At 48.8% G+C, this 20,296-nt stretch overlaps 2 protein-coding genes across 3 annotated transcripts in view; one reads left to right on the top strand and one right to left on the bottom strand.

The window, feature by feature from the left end:
• The window catches only part of CRYBA4 (crystallin beta A4), a 39,984-nt gene that overhangs the window by 10,778 nt on the left and 8,910 nt on the right, over positions 1-20,296 (bottom strand). For both annotated transcript variants that reach the window (XM_058431628.1, XM_058431629.1), the window contains exon 2: positions 11,222-11,462. In XM_058431628.1, the coding sequence (XP_058287611.1) occupies positions 11,222-11,224 (3 nt within the window). In that variant the 5' untranslated portion in view covers positions 11,225-11,462. The remainder of the gene's footprint in view (positions 1-11,221; positions 11,463-20,296) is intronic.
• CRYBB1 (crystallin beta B1) lies at positions 1,518-20,209 on the top strand. Its single transcript, XM_032139051.2, has 6 exons — positions 1,518-1,606; positions 3,234-3,432; positions 7,405-7,523; positions 11,263-11,395; positions 17,491-17,633; positions 19,814-20,209. Exons 2-6 carry the CDS (start codon positions 3,253-3,255, stop codon positions 19,995-19,997), a joined length of 759 nt encoding a protein of 252 aa, XP_031994942.1. The 5' UTR covers positions 1,518-1,606; positions 3,234-3,252; the 3' UTR covers positions 19,998-20,209.

The raw sequence follows: 20,296 nt of genomic DNA, 5'->3' as shown, positions 1-20,296 counted from the left end.
AGCTGGGCTCCATGGGGAGCCCAGACCCCCGAAGAAGAGGCAGGAGCCTATCCAGACGCTCCCTCAATACAGCCTGCCTGGGACTGGGGAGCCGACTGCAGGTGACCTAGCTGAGCAGCTCCCCAGGCTCCCTCTGACCCCAGCTCTACTGTGTGTTCCCGCCGTGTGACTGTGTTGAAGTCATTTGTTCCACCTGGGCCTTGGTTTCTCCACTTGTGAAATGAGAGGATTGGGCCCTGTGATTGCTGGCATCTGTTCTGCCGTCCTGAGGCTTGATCACCCCACCTTGACCCCTGTCTCTCCGTCTCTCGCTCCTTCACTGTCCATGTCCCCTGTGCCTCTCTGTGTCTCTGTCTCCACCTCTCTCTTTGTCTGTTACTTCTATCTGCCTCCTTACTTCTCTCTCCTTGCCTTGATTTCCCTATCTCCCCTGTACCCTACCTTCTGTTCCGCTCCATCGGAACCACCATTGAGTCACCAGTTATTGACTGAGAACCCACGATGTGCCAAGCTCTACCCAGCCAGGCACAGCTAGGTGCTGGGGCCAGTGGTGAATAAGATATGGTGGGCATCTGGGGCTTCCCAGGGCAGGAGGCTCTGAGACAGGCAGTCATATTCCTGGCCACCAGCACTGTCTTCCGAGTCAGATAACGTGGCCTGGGTAGAGGCGGGGAACTGGGGTGGTGAGAGGGGTCACTATCGATAGGTCAGGAAAGGATGGGGCCCAATGTGGGTAAAAGAAAAAGACCCAGGTCTCCGATATCCAACCCAGCTGAGCACAGTGCGACTCCCCCATTCCCACCCCAACCTACGAAGAGGAAGTCAGGCCAGGGGGCCTCAGGCCAAGGTCAAGGCTGGACAGCAGGAGAAGGAAGCACACAGGCCCGGAGCTGGCTGGCCTGGGCTGGCTCTGACGTCTCTGTGCCTTCACTTTCCTCTTCTGTGAAATGGGCATAATGAAAGTACCAAATAAGGCAGATTGTCCTGGGGACTGACTGAGATAACACGGGTTCGGCACACAGTAAGCACTCTGTAAAAAAGGCTGTCCATATCAAACCCACATCTGCCTTTACGAAATGCTTCTACGCTCATTGTCACCTTCTTTTCTGTGCAGCATCCAATAGGGACATGTGACCACCTTATAATTGCAGACACAGAGGCCCCCCTAGAGGTAGAGACCTACCAAAAGCCACATAGCGCACAGTGGCTGAGTCAGGATTCAAACTCTGGCCTCCTGCCTCCTAGGGTCTCCCCTTTTCCCCAGCTCCATGCTGGCAGCCAGCAGGGACCCTTTTGGGGGCCCATCCCTGGCTGGGGTTGTTGAGAAAGGAGTCGGGGTAGGGTTGGAAGGTGAAGCTGCTGTGGCCAGGGTTTCTGCTGTGTGTGCTGGCCTCACAAAGGAAAGTGCTGCTGTCTGCAGTGATCCAGGCGAGGTCAGGGCCCCAGTCCCCCACTCCCTGCCCAGGCCTGCTGAGCCAGCTTCCCCTTTGTGCCACAGACTATAGGGCCTGATGTCTGCCAGACTATAAAATGGGGGGTCGGACTCTAGTCACTCATAGCACCTGCCCGCCTGCCTGTCCTTCAGCAGGAAGTAGCAAGTCCCCAGGTAAGAGGGAACCCACAGCGCAGCTGAGAGCTGAAGGGGAGGGGAAGAGAAAAGGGAGACAGAGAGAGTGAGGCAGAGATAGCAGTGCCGTGAGAGTCAGAGAGCAGGGCCACGGAGATAAAGACGGAAGTGGAGAGAGGAAGAAAGGCAGGGAGAAGGAGAGGGGAGAGAGCGAGAAAAGACAGAAATAAACAGAGACAGATGTAAAGATAATTAAAAAGAACAGATGGAGAGATAAGCAAAGATATAATGAGGGCGAGATAGTGGGGGAGAAAGGAACAGAGAGGGGGAGAGAGAAACGACAGGAAGATAGGCAGAAAGAGGGAGAGAAGTAGGAAACAGATAGAGAGGCAAAGAGAGGGAGGAGAGGAGGAACAGAGGGAGAGGGTGAATCGGGAAGAGAGAGAAAATGAGAACATCTCCAGGAAGGCATGAGTCCAGCTGCCAGCCCTGGGGGAGTGTTTAAAGCCACAGATGTGGCCCAGATGTCTGGCCTCACCCCTGGTGAACAGGGCACCCCAGAATATGCACAGCCTTCCTGGAGGAGGCTGGGGGAGGGATGTGCTTATCCCAACTAGCTCCTCCTTACGGAATGTGTTCGGGAATCAACTTGACCAGAGGGTCTTAATCTGTGCTAGCAGAGGGTCCTCAAATCCCTTAACATTGTCTCCAAGGTTAAAGGGGGCATTATTTTTGTCTGGGGACAAAGTTGAGGTATTCATCAAACATTCAAAGGAGTCCATGACCCTAAAGCAACAAGGAACCACTGGAATTGACTAAAGCCCTCTCCACCCAACGCCTACTCAGTCCCAGTCCTCATTTTCAGAACCCTCAACATGCAGTAAATACATCCTCTTGGGTCCTCCCATACACCCCAGTCCCCGGCCTGTATTTGCACCCATACACCAACCCCTCAGAGGAAGTGGACTGGGAAAGGAGCTGGGAGCATGCATTCATTTATTCTCTGAAAAAATGTTAATTGGGCATCTTCTATGTGCCAGGTGCAGAGCAAGTGTTAGGGATGGACGGTGAATAAATCAGAATAAGCAAATGGCAGAGCACTTTAAGAGCTCCGTTTCCTTGAGTTGAAATCAGAGCCCTACCACTTAGTAGCTGTTTGGGCCTGAGCTGGGCCCCTTCCTTCTCCAGCCCCCTGCTGCTCAGAGGGGATCATGATAGCAGTTACTCCATGGGGTTAGGGTCATGGTCAGATGGGTTAATTAATGTACGTCACAGTGCCTGGCATACCTTAAGTACTCCCAAATGGGACTTCTTGTTATTAGTCTAGGGAGGCAAATTGGAGTTGCACAAGCAAATCGGCGTGATAAGCAGTGTGGAAAATTGCAGGGGGCTAAGGAAGGACCTAGCGGGGTAATGGAGGGTGGAACAGCTGGTGGAGGGAACCGCATGGTCAAAAGCCTGGAGGAAAGATATATGTGGGATGAGCGGCCCCCAGACGAGAAGGTCTTGGCTGGGGAGTAGGGATGAAAGAAAAACTTCCAGGCTTAAACGTTTCAGAAGGAGATAGGAAACGAGCTCCAAGGAGGCTGAAAGCACAGGTTGTGGGGCTATGAGGGCAGGAGGCAGTTTGGGGGTGTCATCCCTGAAGGCCAGGGTTTCTTTACAGACTTTTGCAGGCGGGAACCATGTCTCAGGCTGCAAAGGCCTCGGCCTCGGCCACAGTGGCGGTGAACCCAGGGCCTGATACCAAGGGGAAAGGGGCCCCACCTGCAGGCACATCCCCTAGTCCCGGCACCACCCTGGCCCCAACAACCGTGCCCATTACCAGCGCCAAGGCGGGGGAACTGCCTCCTGGGAACTACAGGGTAAGGACCTGGGGGTGCAGTGGCTGGGTGCCATGCCTTCTCTCCTTCCTTCCCTCCTCCACCTTCTCCTCCCTTCCCTCCTCCGCCTTCTTCTCCTCTTCCTCTTTCACCTCTTACTCCTCCGTACCTCTTTCTCCTCCTTTTTCTTGGCTTATTTTCTCTCCTTTCTATTTACTCTCCCTTTTCTTCTTCTCCACCTCCCCAGACTCTCATCCTCTGTCTCTATTCTCTTTTTCCCTCACCTTGGCCTCCTCCTCCCTCCTCCTTCTGGGACACAAGTGTGGCCCAGCCAATCTGGGAGCCCATAAAGTAGCCAGGGGTTCAACACACTTGGAGAAAGCGGGGCCAGGCGTGGTGGCTCATGCCTGTAATCCCAGCACTTTGGGAGGCCGAGGCAGGTGGATCACCTGAGGTCAGGAGTTCGAGACCAGCCTGGCCAACATGGTGAAACCCTGTCTCTACTAAAAATACAAAAATTAGCCAGGCATAGTGGTGGGCACCTGTAATTCCAGCTACTTGGGAGGCTGAGGCAGGAGAATCACTTGAACCCAGGAGGCGGAGGTTGCAGTGAGCTGAGATCGTGCCACTGCACTCCAGCCTGGGCAACAGAGTGAGACTCCATCAAAAAAAAAAGAAAAGAAAAGAAAGAAAAAGGGGACCTATTGTCGAGTTGTGCAATAACAACAACCAGAACATACCACTTCACAGCTGAAGGGACACCTGGCAATCAGGCTACACCTGCACACGCACATGCTTAGAGTTTATCGAAAGCAAGAAAAAAAAAAAGAAGAAAAGGAAGTGGGCTGGCTTAGCAGCAGGGAACCAGCTGTCCTTGGAGGCTCATTGGGGCAGCAGGATGGCCTCAGACCCTGAAAATTGCTCGAGGTGGTCTGGGCTGAAAGGGATCCTGTAGAGCAAGGTGTCCAGTCCCCTGGGATTTGGTTTGGTGTGGTTTCAACCTCAGATCCCAGAAGTAGGTTGCCATTTTGCAACCCCTAGTTCATGACATGCTCTCATGTGGTCTGTGCGTGGGAGGCTTCTATTTATGTAACTATTTAATCATTAGTTTTATTTAATTTCTAATAATGCAACATGCACCTACAAACCCACCACCCATATAAAAGCCAGGACTTTGTTAAAAACTTTCTACCTAACTCTAAGGTGTCTCCCTGGATTCCATCATTTTCCTCCCCAACTCCAGGAAATACTGTCCTATCCTCAACCTGTGTCTGTAATCTGCTTGCTTGCTTTTGTGTACAATTTTATGCATTATTCCTTTAAAAATGTATACACACATACACATGTATATTTATCTACTTGTTTTATTTATTCACTTATTTTGAGACCGAATTATGAGACAGGGTTTTGCCATATTATCCAGGCTGGTCTCAAACTCCTAGCCTCAGCCTCCCCAAGTGCTGGAATTATAGGTGTGAGCCACTGCAACTGGCCGATTTACTTGTTTTTAACTTATTGAAATATGCAATGTGATTATTCCGGGCTTTTGTTTGTACTTTTCACTTACTATGAGATCCCTAATATCCATCCATATTGTTGTGCATGACTGCGGGCCATTCATTCTGGCTGCTGCCTGATATTTCAGAGCGTGACCGTCTCTTTCCGCTAAGCACGATTTCAGTGGTTGCTAGCTTTGCTCTCATGAACAGCACGGCTTGGACGTTCTTATCCCTGTCTCCTGGTATCGGGGAACCTGCCCCGATATTCACGTAGGTTATTTTCTATTTTTCCTAAGCATTGGCCAGCTTGAGAAATAAAGGGACAGAGTACAAAAGACAGAAATTTTAAAGCCGGGCATCCGGGGGAGACATCACATGTCAGTAGGTTCCGTGATGCCCCACAAGCCGCAAAAACCAGCAAGTTTTTATTAGGGATTTTCAAAAGGGGAGGGAGTGTGTGAATAGGTGTGAGTCACAGACATCAAGAACTTTACAAGGTAATAGAATATCACAAGGCAAGTGGAGGCAGGGCAAGATCATAGGACCACAGGACCAAGGCAAAATTCAAATTGCTAATGAAGTTTCGGGCACCATTGTCATTGATAACATCTTATCAGGAGACAGCGTTTTGAAATCAACGGGTCTGACCAAAATTTTTTAGGCAGGAATTTCCTCTCCCTGATAAGCCTGGGAGCGCTATGGGAGACTGGAGTTTATTTCATCTCTGCAGCCTCCACCATAAGAGACGACCATGCCCCCGGGGGGCCCAGTTCAGAGACCTACCCCCAGGTGCGCATTCTCTTTCTCAGGGATGTTCCATGCTGAGAAAAAGAATTCAGCGGTATTTCTCCCATTTGCTTTTGAAAGAAGAGAAATATGGCTCTGTTCTGCCCGGCTCACCGGTGGTCAGAGTTAAGGTTATCTCTCTTATTCCCTGAACAATTGCTGTTATCCTGCTCTTTTTTAAGGTGCCCACATTTCATATTGCTCAAACACACATGCTGTACAATTTGTGCAGTTAATGCAATTATCATACGGTCCCGAAGCGACATATATCCTCCTCAGCTGACAGGATTAAGAGATTAAAGTAAAGACAGGCATAGGAAAGCACAAGGGTATTGATTGGAGAAGTGATAAGTGTCCATGAAATCTTTACAATTTATGTTTACAGATTGCAGTAAAGACAGGCATAAGAAATTACAAAAGTATTAATTTGGAGAACTAATAAATGTCCATGAAATCTTCACAATCCACGTTCTTCTGCCATGGCTTCAGCCGGTCCCTCCATTTGGGGTCCCTGACTTCCCGCAACATCCTGGGGCACACATACAGGAGTTTCTCTTGGGCAACCAAGGATAGAGGTGGAAGTGCTGGGTCATGGTTATATGAACCTCCTCCTCTTACAGCTGGGGAAACTGAGGCTCAAAGAAGGCAGATAATTATGCCTTGGTCCATGTGAATGGCAACATTGTCCCAACTTAGAATAGCAAGTGGACAAGGAACCAAACATGAGGCTTAGTGAGGAGGGAAGATTAGCTCAAGTTTTCCCCTATGTTGTGGAGGGTTGGATTTGCAAGTGTCTCCTGAGCATCAGCTCTGTAGCAGGTACTGCGGCTGGGGCTGGAGATACAGAAATTGATCAACCTCAGGCCCTGCCCTGGAGGAGCCCTTGGTCTTTGGAGGGGCTGGGTAATGGGAGAGAGGGAGTGCAGAGAGAGAGGGAGACCCCAAAGCAAAATAGCAGTGACAGTGTGGTGGGTTAGTTGTGCTGCTAATGGGGAGAGGACAGTGGGGGATGCTCAACCAAGGCCGATGGAGGAAGGGGCAATCAGGGAAGGCTTCCTGGAGAAGGTGGCACCTGAGCCTAAAACAGAATAATGAGCTGGAATATGAATTAGGGAACTTCAGTTAGGCAGTGGGAGCTCCAAGCTGGATATGTGTGGTGGAGAAGGCATTCCAGGCAGGAGGAACAGCACGAAGAAAGGCCTGAAAGGGAAGTTCATAAGTTCCTAATGATGGTGCAGATCTTAGCTTCAGAATTAGGGCATGAGGCCAGGTGCAATGGCTCATGCCTGTAATCCCAACACTTTGGGAAGCCAAGGCAGGCCAATCACTTGAGCACAGGAATTCGAGACCAGCCTGAGCAACATGGCAAAATCCTGTCTCTACAAAAAATAGCCAGGCATGGTGGTGGGTGCCTGTAATCTCAACTATTCGGAGGCTGAGGTGGGAGGATCGCTTGAGCCTGGGAGGCGGAGGTTGCAGTGAGCCATGATTGCGCCACTGCACTTCAGCTGGGGCGACAGAGTGAGACTCAGAAAAACAAACAAACAAACAAACAAAAAACAAAAAACAGTAAAGATTGGGGGATGGGAGGACAGGATCATTTCACAAACCGTGGCTGATCACACTTTTATGTGACTCCTACACTGCCGGCTTTTATTTATGTAGATACTTAATGAATTTTTGACTCCCCTCTCACTCTGCCCTCGGCATGGGGGCTTCTTTCCTGCAGCTGGTGGTCTTCGAACAGGAAAACTTCCAGGGCCGTCGAGCAGAATTCTCGGGGGAGTGCTTGAACCTGGGAGACCGTGGCTTCGACCGTGTGCGCAGCATCATTGTCACCTCGGGACCGTGAGTGCTGGGCGGAGGAGGGGCACACTCTCTGCCACAGTAAAATGACCACACAACAGTAGCTGCCATTTCTCCAGCATCTGCTCTGTGCCTGCGGCCATTTGTACTCCTGGCACATACATTATTTCCAATCCTCATATCAAACTGAAGAGGGAGGGATTGTTCTCAATCTCATTTTACAGATGAGGAAACTGAGGCTCGGAGTGGTGATCCAAGGTAGCATAAGATCCCACTGGCAGTAAGCCATGGTTCTGGGCTCTGGAGAAATGCTGCTTCTACAATAGCAAAAACTCTAGCCCATCACCGAGGGCAGAGAGAGGCCAAAGAGTGAAGTATCCACTCACTGTCCCCTCTCCTGGGCGTCCAGCTGCCTGGGAGTAATGATAAGCATCTGTGGCATACCCACCAGGTGCCAGGCACTGACTCGGGACCGCACCTAGATGACTCACAGTGCTGTAGGAGGGAGAGGCTATTCTTATGCCCACTTGACAGATGGAAAGACTGAGGCTCAGAGGGGGTAAGTCTCTTACCCAGTGTCACCTATTGGTAAGTGGCACAGCCAGGATTCAACTCAGGTTGATTGAGTTCATTCCTAAAGCTCTTAATCACCATGTTTCACTGCCTGTTCCTCTCTCTGTGGGCATCTCTGGGCCTTAGTGACTCCCATATAAAACAGGGATAGTCATCCTTGGGCAGAGTGGTTGCCCTACGTCCAGCCTGTGTGTGCTGAGGTCAGGGTGGAGGGGCAGCCCCAGGACAAGATCCACATGGCTCGTTTGCTCTTGTCTCCCCACTTTGAAAGCCTGCAAGGGTTCAGTCATCCTGTATTCTGAGCCCATTCTGAGATGAGCTTTGAGGTCAGACAAGCCTGGGTCTGAGTCCTGACTTCCCCTGTTTGCCTTGTTCAGTTTGCAAGCCTCAGTTTCCCCATCTTTGAAATGGGGAGAATGATGGCCCTCACCACTCCTCACAGGATTATGCTGAGGTCTGAGGGAGATCATACAGCATGGGCCTGTTACCTTGTGGGCACCCAAACATGGCAGGTGACTCTGATGGTCACGTACCCACCTCCCTGCCCTGTGAATTTAACCAACTTATTCCAGAGCCTACCCGGGACCATTTCTACCTCCTGCCCCCACTGCACCCTCAGTGTGGTCAACACAGCCTCAGCTCCACCCTCAGCCCCAAAACCCAGCTGGAAGCAGAAGCTACCGGATGTGGCCAGCATGGGTTTTCAGGCTTTTTTTGGTACCAGTGACTCAAACCTAGAGTATTTCTCCTCAAACAAAGATGCAGCTGGTGTCTGACGTGTGCCTTGGAGCTGTGCCTGATGGGCATGGAAACGGGCCTGTGGTCCGGGGGCCTGGGTCTGTGTGGGTGCTGGCTGGGCCATGGGAAATAAAGAATGAAGAGGGTGAGGTAGGCATGGGGAAAGTGAGGAGGCCTGCCTGCCTGAAACCCAGGAGACTGCAGCCCGACACCTGACACCATCATGTGACCTTAGGCTGGGGACTTAACCCCTGTTAGCCTCAGTTTCCATTCTCTTATAAATTAAAATTCCTGCCCTACCCTCTCTCCTTGCTTGCAGGTTGAAATGAGCCATGGGAGATAAGAAAAGGCATAGATATAAACATTTAAAATTTAGATCCTCACTGGTCCTGCTCAAGAAGATAGGGGAGATTTTAGGGGGACCTTGGGCATGGTGGCAAGACCACATCAGTGTCTGTTTTTCCAGAAGCCTAGAACTCCAGTTTCCTTCTCCCTTTAATCAGCAACAGTATTAATTTGGAGGCCTACTCTGTGCTGTATCTGTTCCATGCATTCCCTCTTTTAGGCCCTCATAATCTCCCAACAAGGTAGATGCAATAAAGTAGATGTATCGTTTCTTCTCTGTTACTAAAGCTTAGCAGGCGTAAGTGCTGCCCAAATTCACACAGCAAATGGCGAAGCTTGGATTAGAACTCAGGTCTGTCTGTTTCCAGGGTCTGTCCTCTTAACTCCTACATGAAACCACCTTCCAAGGCTCCCTTGTTATTCACCCATGCATCTATCCACCCATTTATTCATCATCCATGCATTTACCCATGCATCTACCCATTCATCTATTGATCTATCAATACATACGTCCATTCTCCATTTATACACACGTACCCCCTGTGTGTTCTCCATCACCCACCCATCCATCTATAAATCTATCCATCTACCCACCCATCCATCTACCCATCTACCTATCCATCCATTCAACCATCCCTTCATCCATCCCTTTATCCATGCATCCATTCATCCGTCCATCTACCCATCCACCTATCCATCTATTCAACCATCCTTTCATCCACCCATCCATCCACCCATTCATCTGTCCATCCAACCACCCATTCATCTGTCCATCCATCCATCTATTCTCCCATTTATTTCTCTTCTACTCCAGACCAGACAGGGCTGAGGCAAATGCGACTCTATTCTGGGAAGACAAACATATCTTTAATTTACACCAGTGTGGTTAACTCATCTCTCAGACAAAGACCTGAGGCTCCTGTGATGCATTCTCTCTCAGCCCACTGTGATAGCCCATCATCCTTATCTCCTTCCGGGGAGAGCAGGGTCCCAGCAGCCCCCTGGGAGAAGATGCTAGTGTCAGTGTCCCCTCATCCGTCTCTTTTTTCCTAAGAACTCTTGAACACACAGGGAGCAAAGGTCAAGGAGTTCCTTAGTCTCAGCTTTCTCATCTATGGAATGGGGATTGTCTTATCTACCCCACCTGCACTGCCACAATCCCTGGTCCCTCTAACACAAGCTCACTTCTTATCCTTAATCAATCTTCACTGGGAAAACCCGGAAAATCTTCCATCTAATTTCAAACTTCTAATTAGTCCATGTAAGGAACCTAGCACCTTCATATGTGCTATCACATTATATTATCATAGGTATCTGAGGGTAGATATTACCATCATTCCCTTCCCATTGCCTCATACTAGTTACTGAGTGTCTCCCAAATGCCAGGCCAGTGTTTACCCAGCAAGGATGCAAACACCTGTATCAATTTTTCCCTTACCCCTGTACCTCCGAGACTGTCGTTCATTTAATATATTTCATTTAAAATGATCCTGCTAAACACAAATGAACACATTTTAAAAGAACCCTCACACCACTGTTTATAAATGGAAGGCTAGTATTATTTCCTATAAGTAAAAAGTATCCATACAAAATTAATTGGTATTATTATGTTGCTATTACACCATTGTCTGCTGTAGGTTCTGGGCTAGTGGTCTTTTCTCTCTTTGTTACAAAAGAAAAAAAGGAGAGATTAGTAAGTGTTAAAGGCACATTAACATCAAACAGAGCCTTTCTCCTAGCTGGCATTAAGTTTAAAATGTCTATGTGTTCCTTGGCTCCAAGTCCTGATAGTACTTGAAGCATGTATGAACCCTACATCTAGAGAAACAGTGTGCTCAGATAATCACACACATTTATCTCACTTAATCCTTCACCAACTCCAAGGAAACAGGCATATGAGTGTAGATGAGAAACAAAGGCTCAGAGAAGTAAAGTCACTTGCCCATAGTCACACAGCCTGTAAGTGTCAGAGCCTAAAATCAAACCCAGACATGTTCAGCCCCCTTTGGACTTTCCTACTGGCCTCAGGGCTGCCTTGCCAGGGGAGAGAGGAAGGCAAGTAGGGAGTGGGGGCTTCTACTAACCATTTGTCTCCTGTCTGCCTCATGGTCCTTCTTGTATCCAGCTGGGTCGCCTTTGAGCAGTCCAACTTGCGTGGGGAGATGTTCATCCTGGAGAAGGGCGAGTACCCTCGCTGGAACACATGGTCAAGCAGCTACCGCAGTGATCGGCTCATGTCCTTCCGGCCCGTCAAAATGGTGAGTGGCTCTCCGGCTGGGGCTGGAGAATCAGCCAGGCGGGGCGGGGCAGGTGTAAGTCTGAGATCTGACAAGGGCAAGAAGGAGATGATGGTGGGTACGGAGGCGTGGCAGCCTCTGAGTTGTCAAAACACCGTGGATTCTTGAGTTCATCAATTCATCAGCGTCCTTAACACACTCACTACATACCCATATAGGAACCCTGGGCAAATGATAAACACAAAAGCTTCCAAGTTAGAGCTAAAAACTTCAGCATCTTCCTTGATTCTCTTGATATCCCTGGCTGCACATTTAGACCTTACTGGGAGCTTTTTTTTTTTTTTCCAAAGATGGGGTTTTGCTGTGTCCCCCAGGCTGAAGTACAGTAGTGTGATCATAGCTCACTGCAGCCTTGGACTCCTGGCCTCAAGTGATCCTCCCGCCTGGGCCTCCTAAAGTGCTAGGATTGCAGCTGTGAGCCACCATGCCAGGCCTGGGGAAGCTTTTCAAATTTCAGTGCCGATTCAAAACACCAAACATGCTGGTTGCAGATCATGCAATGGCTAAGAAGAGGGATACTGTAGCAGGGCATGGTGGCTCATGCCTGTAATTGCAGCACATTGGGAGGCTGAGGTGGGCGGTTATGCAAGGTCAGGAGTTCAAGACCAGCCTGACCAACATGGCAAAACCCTGTCTTTACTAAAAACACAAAAATTAGCTGGGCATGGTGGCGCATGCCTGTAATCCCAGCTACTAGGGAGGCTGAGGCAGGAGAATTGCTTGAACCTGGGAGCCAGAGGTTGCAGTGAGCCGAGATCACGCCATTGCACTCCAGCCGGGGTGACAGTGCGAGACTCCATCTCAAAAAAAAAAAAAAAAGAAGAGGGATACTGTAGAAACACAGCTTGAACCTCTTAATAATAAGACAATATACTGAATTAGTTTCTTATAATATTAACTAAGTCAACTTCCAGAAGATTCAAGGTCAAAATGGTGGCCTTGAATCAAAAGTGATTCACAGTTTTTTCCAGAATTAAGTTGATGATGAGTCATGAACCAGCTACATCTTACTCACCAATGTTAGTTGCTGATGGTAACCAACTTTTGTCTTCCATGATGGGAACATTTATAAGAATTTTCATGAATGTGTATTTGAGGCTATCAAGTGCCAACCACCAGCTGTTTTGACATCACCAAATTTATCTTAATGGATTATTCAAACAGATCATTCCCAATGCTTTTCACAGAATGTAAGACTGAATTATTTGCCTTCATGATGCATTCTCTGTAAGAATTCACAGATGTCTCTCCCAATCATTGAATGGTTCTTATATGCCAACCTATGTTAAGGGGTTTGTTTGGAAGAGTGATCAACCAGGCCATTTCCAGTAGCTTCTAGAAGCTTGCTATTCAACATAATAGGCACTAGCCATATGTGGCCATTGGACACTTGAATTTTGGCTAAATGGAGATGTGTCATAAGTGTAAAATGCACATTAGGTTTTGAAAACACAGTAAAAAAATTTTAAAGAATGTCAACAATGCATTGATATCATTATATTCGTTACATATTGAAAGTATAATATTTTAGGTACATTTGTTTAAATAAAATATGTTATTAGAAATGTTTAGAAATCTCAAAGCCTAGACCCCACCCCAGACCAATGAATTCTGAATCTCTGGGGCTGGGACTCCGGCACTGCTATCTTTTCTATGCCCTCTAAGTAGTCCGTCTGTGTGGCCAGGGCTGAGATCCAATGGTCTAATTCAGGGGTGCCCAATATTTTGGCTTCCCTGGCCCACACTGGAAGAATTGTCTTGGGCTACACATAAAATACACTATCACTAATGATAGCGGATGAGCTTTAAAACAATTGCAAAAAAATCTCATAATGTTTTAAGAAAGTTCACAAATTTGTGTTGGGCCACATTCAAAGCCATCCTGAGCCACATGTGGCCTGCAGGCTTCCTCTCTCTGCCCTGCCACAGTCCTGGTCCAGGCCACCGTCATCTCTGACCTGGTCAGCTTCAGCTATCTCCCTGCTGGGTTCCCTGACTCCCTTCCAGCTCCCTGTCCTGGGAAGTTATAGGGATCTTTTCAAAATGTAAAAAAAAAAAAAAACCTGACCATCTTCTACTGGAACCCAGGCATTTTGGTTGGCCTGTTTCTATTTTCCCTTTTTATTTTTTTTTTTTTTTTTTTTTTTTTTTTTTTTTTTTTTTTTTTTTTTTGAGACGGAGTCTCGCTCTGTCGCCCAGGCTGGAGTGCAGTGGCGCAGTCTCGGCTCACTGCAAGCTCCGCCTCCCGGGTTCACGCCATTCTCCTGCCTCAGCCTCTCCGAGTAGCTGGGACTACAGGCGCCCGCCACCACGCCCGGCTAATTTTTTTTGTATTTTTAGTAGAGACGGGGTTTCACCGTGGTCTCGATCTCCTGACCTCGTGATCCGCCCGCCTCGGCCTCCCAAAGTGCTGGGATTACAAGCGTGAGCCACCGCGCCCGGCCTTATTTTTTTTTTTTTTTTGAGACACATCTAACTCTGTCGCCCAGTCTGGAGCGTAGTGGCATGATCTGGCTCACTGCAACCTTCACCTCCCTGGGGCAAGCAATTCTCCTGCCTCAGCCTCCCAAGTAGCTGGGATTATAGGTGTGCACCACCACGCCCAGATAATTTTTGTATTTTTTGTAGAGATGGGGTTTCATCATGTTGGCCAGGATGGTCTCAAACTCCTGATCTCAAGTGATCTACCTGCCTGGGACCCCGAAAGTGCTGGGATTACAGGCATGAGCCAGTGTGCCCAACCAGTTGGCGTGTTTCTGCCAGGCTCTGGTTCTAGGCTCTGAGTGCAAAACTGTGCATCAAACAGACTAGGTCTCTGTCTTCATGGGACTTAAGCTACCCAGGGAGGCAGCTATCGAAAACCTAATAATGGAAATCCATCTACAATTGCAAACTGTGGTAGGTGCTACACAAAGGCCGTGCAATCTAACTAGGAAAGCAGAAGCAGGAATTGGGGGCTCAGATATTGTTAGAGGTGGGAGTGGTCAGGGGGTGGTCAGGGAAGCTAGCTCCCAGAGTTTGGAAACCAACTCAGCCATGTGAAGAGCAGATGGTAAAGCCTTCCAGGGAACGGTGTGTGCAAAACTCCTGGAGCAACGATGGACTGGTGGGACCAAGAAAATTAAAGGTGGCCAACAAAGCTGCAGCAGAGGGAGTGGAGGAGAGAGGGAGGCAAGATGGGAGGGGAGGTGCTGGTGGAGGCCAGGGTCTTGTAGGGTTTCATAGGTGATGGTGAGTTTAGTCTTGACCCCTCTAGCAGTGGGGAGCCATTGACTAACAACCTTCCCAAGGCCCTCAAGACTGTAACAATAATAAGTAATCATTGTCGTACTTTTACCACTGGCTGGTAATTGCACTAAGGGCATTTGTCTTGCCATGCCCCAAAGGGTCCCCTGTGATTACATCCCTGCCTGGCACCTTGCACTTGCCTTCCTGCACCCTGGCCACACAGATATTGTTTTTGCACATTCCCACCTCCCAGCTTTTGCCTATGCCTTCTCTGCCTCAGTGCCTTCCCTCAACCCTCCTTTCCTTCTCAGCTTTGTGCACTCCTCCTTAACCTCCAAGGCCCCTCTCTAGTGTCACTTCTTCCATGAAGCCTTCCCTGATCTGCTCTCCTTTTCTCTGGAAGAATTAACAAGTTCTTTCTTCGTCTATAATCTTCTACTGGAGTCTTTCACAGAAGGATGCACTTACATCCTAGGCTCTTCCTCCTAGTGGTGGTGAATAACAGTAGATAATCACAGCGCCCATTTTTAAGCACCAACTATGTACTGGGTATATTACCTGCCTTTTACATAATCCCTACAACTGTCCTATGTGACAGGCTATGATAACATGCATTTTAAAAGCAAGGAAACTGAGATTCAGAGATAGAAAATGACTGGCCTAAGGCCACACAGCTGGGAGTTGCTGGGGCTGAGATTTGAACCCAGGTCTGTGGGTTTGAACCTAGACACTGAGGTTAGCATCACTCTGCTATTTCCTGTTCATCTCTTTGGCTCTTCAAACCCTTGGGCCTAAAACAGTGCATGATGACTTTTGAAAAGATGGATGATCCCTGCCCTCAGAAATAACAGACAAACTTTAAAAACAAGATACAGGGTCATGAAAGCATTAAAAATAAGTGCAAGCCAGAACTGAATCGTGCCCAAATTCAAGGGTGGGCCTGGTTGTTTGTTTGTTTGTTTTTTGAGACAGAGTCTTGCTCTGTCACCCAGGCTGGAGTGCAGTGATGCAATCTTGGCTCACTGCAACCTCTGCCTCCCAGGTTCAAGTGTTTCTCCTGCCTCAGCCTCCCGAGTAGCTGGGACTACAGGCGCATGCCACCACGCCCAGCTAATTTTTTTTTTTTTTTTTTTTTTTTGGTAGAGATGGGGTTTCTTCATGTTGGTCAGGCTGGTCTCGAACTCCTTGTGATCCCACCCATCTCAGCCTCCTAAAGTGCTGGGATTATAGGCATGAGCCACCGCGCCCAGCCGGGCCTGTTTCATAGCTGGCACTCAACCGTGAGTTGAGTAGCCATGACAATCCCACAAAGCAATAGTAACCCCATTCTTTTTTGTTGTTGTTGTTTGAGACAGTCTTGGTCTGTCGCCCAGGCTGGAGTGCAGTGGCACAATCTTGCCTCACTGCAACCTCTGCCTCCCAGGTTCAAGTGACTCTCCTGCCTCAGCCTCCCAAGTAGCTGGGATTACAGGCACCTGCGACTGCACCTGGCTAATTTTTGTATTTTTAGTAGAGGTGGGGTTTCACCACATTGGCCAGGCTGGTCTTGGACTCCTGACCTCAGGTGATCTACCTGCCTCGGCCTCCCAAAGTGCTGGGATTACAGGTATGAGCCACCATGCCTGACAATAACCCCATTCTATAGATGAACAAACTGAGGCTCTGAAGGAGGCAGAGTAAAATGTCCAAGATCGCCAGTGCATAAATGTCAGAGGCAGGATTTTTTTTTTTTTTTTTTTTGAGAGAGAGTCTCGCTCTGTCGCTCAGGCTGGATTGCAGTGGCGCGATCTCGGCTCACTGCAAGCTCTGCCTCCTGGGTTCACGACATTCTCCTGCCTCAGCCTCCCTAGTAGCTGGGACTACAGGCACCCACCACCATGCCCGGCTAAATTTTTTTGTATTTTTAGTGGAGATGGGGTTTCATCATGTTAGCCAGGATGGTCTTGATCTCTTGACCTCGTGATCTGCCTGCCTTGGCCTCCCAAAGTGCTGGGATTATAGGCATGAGCCACTGCGCCCGGCCTAGAGGCAGGATTTGAACCTAGATCTGTGTTCCACCAACGTTCCATGTTTCACCTGGTTTGTAAGAAGCATTTACAAAAGGGCAATTGGTTAAACTCCCGATGGCACAGGGACGCTGCTTAGGAATGAAATGTTTCTCTGAAAGGTTCTGCCCCTCCCTGGCTGTGTGATGTTGATCAATAAGCTTGACCTCTCTGAGCCTTTTTGTCCCTGATCATAATTTAAAAAATAATTAATACTTTTTTTTTTGAGACAGGGTCTTGCTCTGTCACCCAGGCTGGAGTGCAGTGGTGTAATCATAGCTCACTGCAGCCTCAACTTCCTGGGCTCAAGCAATCCTCCTGCCTCAGCCTTCCAAGTAGCTGAGACTACAGGCGTGCTCCACCATGCCTGGCAAATTTAAAAAAAAAAATTTTTTTTTGAGAGACAGGATCTTGCTATGTTGCCTAGGCTGGTCTTGAACCCTTGGCCTCAAGCAATCCTCCCACCTGGGCCTCTCAAAGTGCTGGGATTATAGACATGAGCCAATAAATGCATTTATTGAGCACTTGATATATGCCAGGCATTGTGCTCAGTGCTCTATGTGGATGCACTCATTTCATCCTCACCAGGACCCTATGACGTGGGAATTGTCATCACATTTTCCTTATGTCTCCTTCGAGACTAGACAGCAGTGGTCCCCGGAGAGTTCCCCAGCAGCCTGAACAGGCTCATCTCTCTCCCTCCACACCCAGAAGGCCCCGCTAAGTTTCTTCTCTTTGTCCCATTTGTACTTCACACACCTGACCCGGCCTCTCTTTCCCCAGGACGCCCAGGAGCACAAAATCTCCCTGTTTGAAGGGGCCAACTTCAAGGGCAACACCATAGAGATCCAGGGGGACGATGCACCCAGTCTCTGGGTCTACGGCTTCAGTGACCGCGTGGGCAGCGTGAAGGTCTCCAGTGGAACGTAAGCATCCCTCCTGCCAGGTCCACGTCCCCTGCTTCAAGCACAGGCAGAATCAGAGGCTGCTCCCCTTATAGGTTATAACATCAGATTCCTAGAGAAGGCCGTGGCCCCTCCCACAGTCTCCCAGTGCTGGTTTCTGGGATTCAGCCAATAGAGCTTTATTCCTCTGGGGAATAGAATCATACTTTGAGGAATTCCAGGTCAGTGTAAACAAATCAGCTCTAAAAAGTTGTTAGATGGAGAAAATAGGAGCTGCTAAGCCTAGTTGGGGTTAAAGGAATAATCAACTAAAGAGCCGGTGCTCATGTGGATAGATGAGGCTGGATGCATCCAGGAACAGGGAATACTCAGGGAAATCAGGAGCTTCTGGGAGAATGAACATAATGAGTTCTAAGCAGTGAATTTGCATCATAAGATGGCCCTGACCCTGCTACTGACATGCTGAGGAACTTGAGTGAGCCTAAACACTTCTCTGCCTCTCAGTGTTGCCAGCTAGGCAATGGGCACACAAAACTCCCTGATCTAAGAGTGCCCTTTCTGCTCTGAACGCTCAGGATCTGAAGCTATCAAAACAGAGCCCCATGACCTTATGTCATGAGAGTACACAGAAGGGCCGGATCAAAGGAGTCACTTTATCCATCCCCCTGCCTCCAAATGAAAATGCCAGACACCCCTGATCTCCTCTAGGTAAATGTAAGGCTCTGTCTCTCCATTCCCAGACTTGTTCTGAGCTCCTGTAACACCATCAGGGCCATGGCCTTTTTCTTGTTCCTTTCTGCCTCCCTGAAACCTATATCCCTGCCATTCAAGCCATCTGAAATATACTAAGCCTTGTCTGTGAGCCAGGCACTGTGCTAGGTACACTGGGGAAAGCAGTGATGAATACAGCCAAGTTCCTACCTTCAAGGAACTTACTTGGCCTAGCAGGGGAAACCCAGATATACCTGTGAGATGGTGTCCAACAGTACTAGGTAAAGAATGGGCCATCCAGGGCAACTGTGTTGTAGGAAGTCAGAGGAGGAGAGGTTTCTAGGATTTGGCTGTGTATGTTAGGGTGGAGGGCAGGTCAAAGGTTTATCTGCAGAGGCTGGAACTTAAACCAGGCTTTACAATATAGGGAGGGGATCTGGCAGAGGCCTGGAAAGACCCTCTCAGCAAAGACAATGAGAGAAGTTAGAAATTAATCACTGATGATAACTTCTATTGAGTGCTTACTATGTACCAAGGACTATGCTAACCACTTTAAATGAATAACTATTAAATCTTTATAACAAACCAAGGAGGTGGGTGCATTATCATCCCCATTGTACAGACAGTACATTGAGGTTCTGATACCTTATCCACCTAGATTCTCACAGCTAGTAAATCAATGGCAGAGCTAGGATTTGAACCCAGGTACGTTTGATACCAGAGTATGTGTTCCCAGCTGCTACACACCGATGCACTTACCTGAGATGGAGTCTCGCTCTGTCCCCCAGGCTGGAGTACAGTGGTGCAATCTCAGCTCACTGCAAGCTCTGCCTCCTGGGTTCACGCCATTCTCCTGCGTCAGCCTCCCGAGTAGCTGGGACTACAGGCGCCCGCCACCACGCCCAGCTAATTTTTTTGTATTTTTAGTAGAGACGGGGTTTCACTGCGTTAACCAGGATGGTCTCGATCTCCTGACCTTGTGATCCGCCTGCCTCAGCCTCCCTAAGTGCTGGGATTACAGGCTTGAGCCACCGCACCAGGCCAAGAAAACCAATTTTTTGAAATAACACTTCCTCTCTTTCATTTGCTTCATTGTTAACCAGTCCCTAAGTCCTATTCTTGCTTCCTTGGATTTGTTCTCTGAGCCCTGCATCATCACGTTTAATGGGATGTGTATTCATATTCCTACCATGCACAGGCAACATGCTTAGCAAACACTTGAAGTGCATTCTCCATTTGGCCTCCCACCAACACTCTTAATAAAACCAGGCACCGTGACCATGCTCACTTCCTAGAAAAGGAAACCGAGGCCTATCAGAGAGGCAAAGTCCTTGCCCCAGGGCACAGAGCAGGAAGGGATATAGCCAGGACAGAAGTGAAAGAGCAGCAGACTGCGAGGATCAATGAAGGACAGGCTGGTCTGGCAGGGGTCTGGGTGCCAGGCAACGAGGCAGGCTGTCTCCACTCAGTCCTTCTCACTTTCCTCTCAGATGGGTTGGCTATCAGTATCCTGGCTACCGCGGGTACCAGTACCTCCTAGAGCCTGGCGACTTCCGGCACTGGAATGAGTGGGGAGCTTTCCAGCCACAGATGCAGTCCCTGCGTCGCCTGCGTGACAAGCAGTGGCATCTCGAGGGGTCCTTCCCTGTCCTGGCCACAGAGCCCCCCAAGTGAGTTCACACCTCACTCTGCTACCTTGCCCCAACCCTTCTTCATGTTCAATTATTTCTCCCATTTTTCCCACGCAAATAAAATTCTGTAAAGCCAAAATTTCTCCTGGATCTGTAAACAGATGTGTGCCTTGAGGTCCCCCATCGTTACTGGGATGTGACTTCCTCGCTCTTAATAATTACAACGATAATAAAAGCAGCAAACACTGAAAAGTTCTTTCTGCCTTTTATGTGAGTCTACCAAATGTGTAGGCAGAAATGAATAAGGCCAAGTTCCTGCCGTCAAGGAGGTTGCTCTGCCTA

This window comes from Hylobates moloch, unplaced genomic scaffold (genome assembly GCF_009828535.3).
Source record: "Hylobates moloch isolate HMO894 unplaced genomic scaffold, HMol_V3 SCAFFOLD_19, whole genome shotgun sequence".
NCBI lineage: Eukaryota > Metazoa > Chordata > Mammalia > Primates > Hylobatidae > Hylobates > Hylobates moloch.
This window is presented reverse-complemented; position numbering and strand designations above follow the sequence as displayed.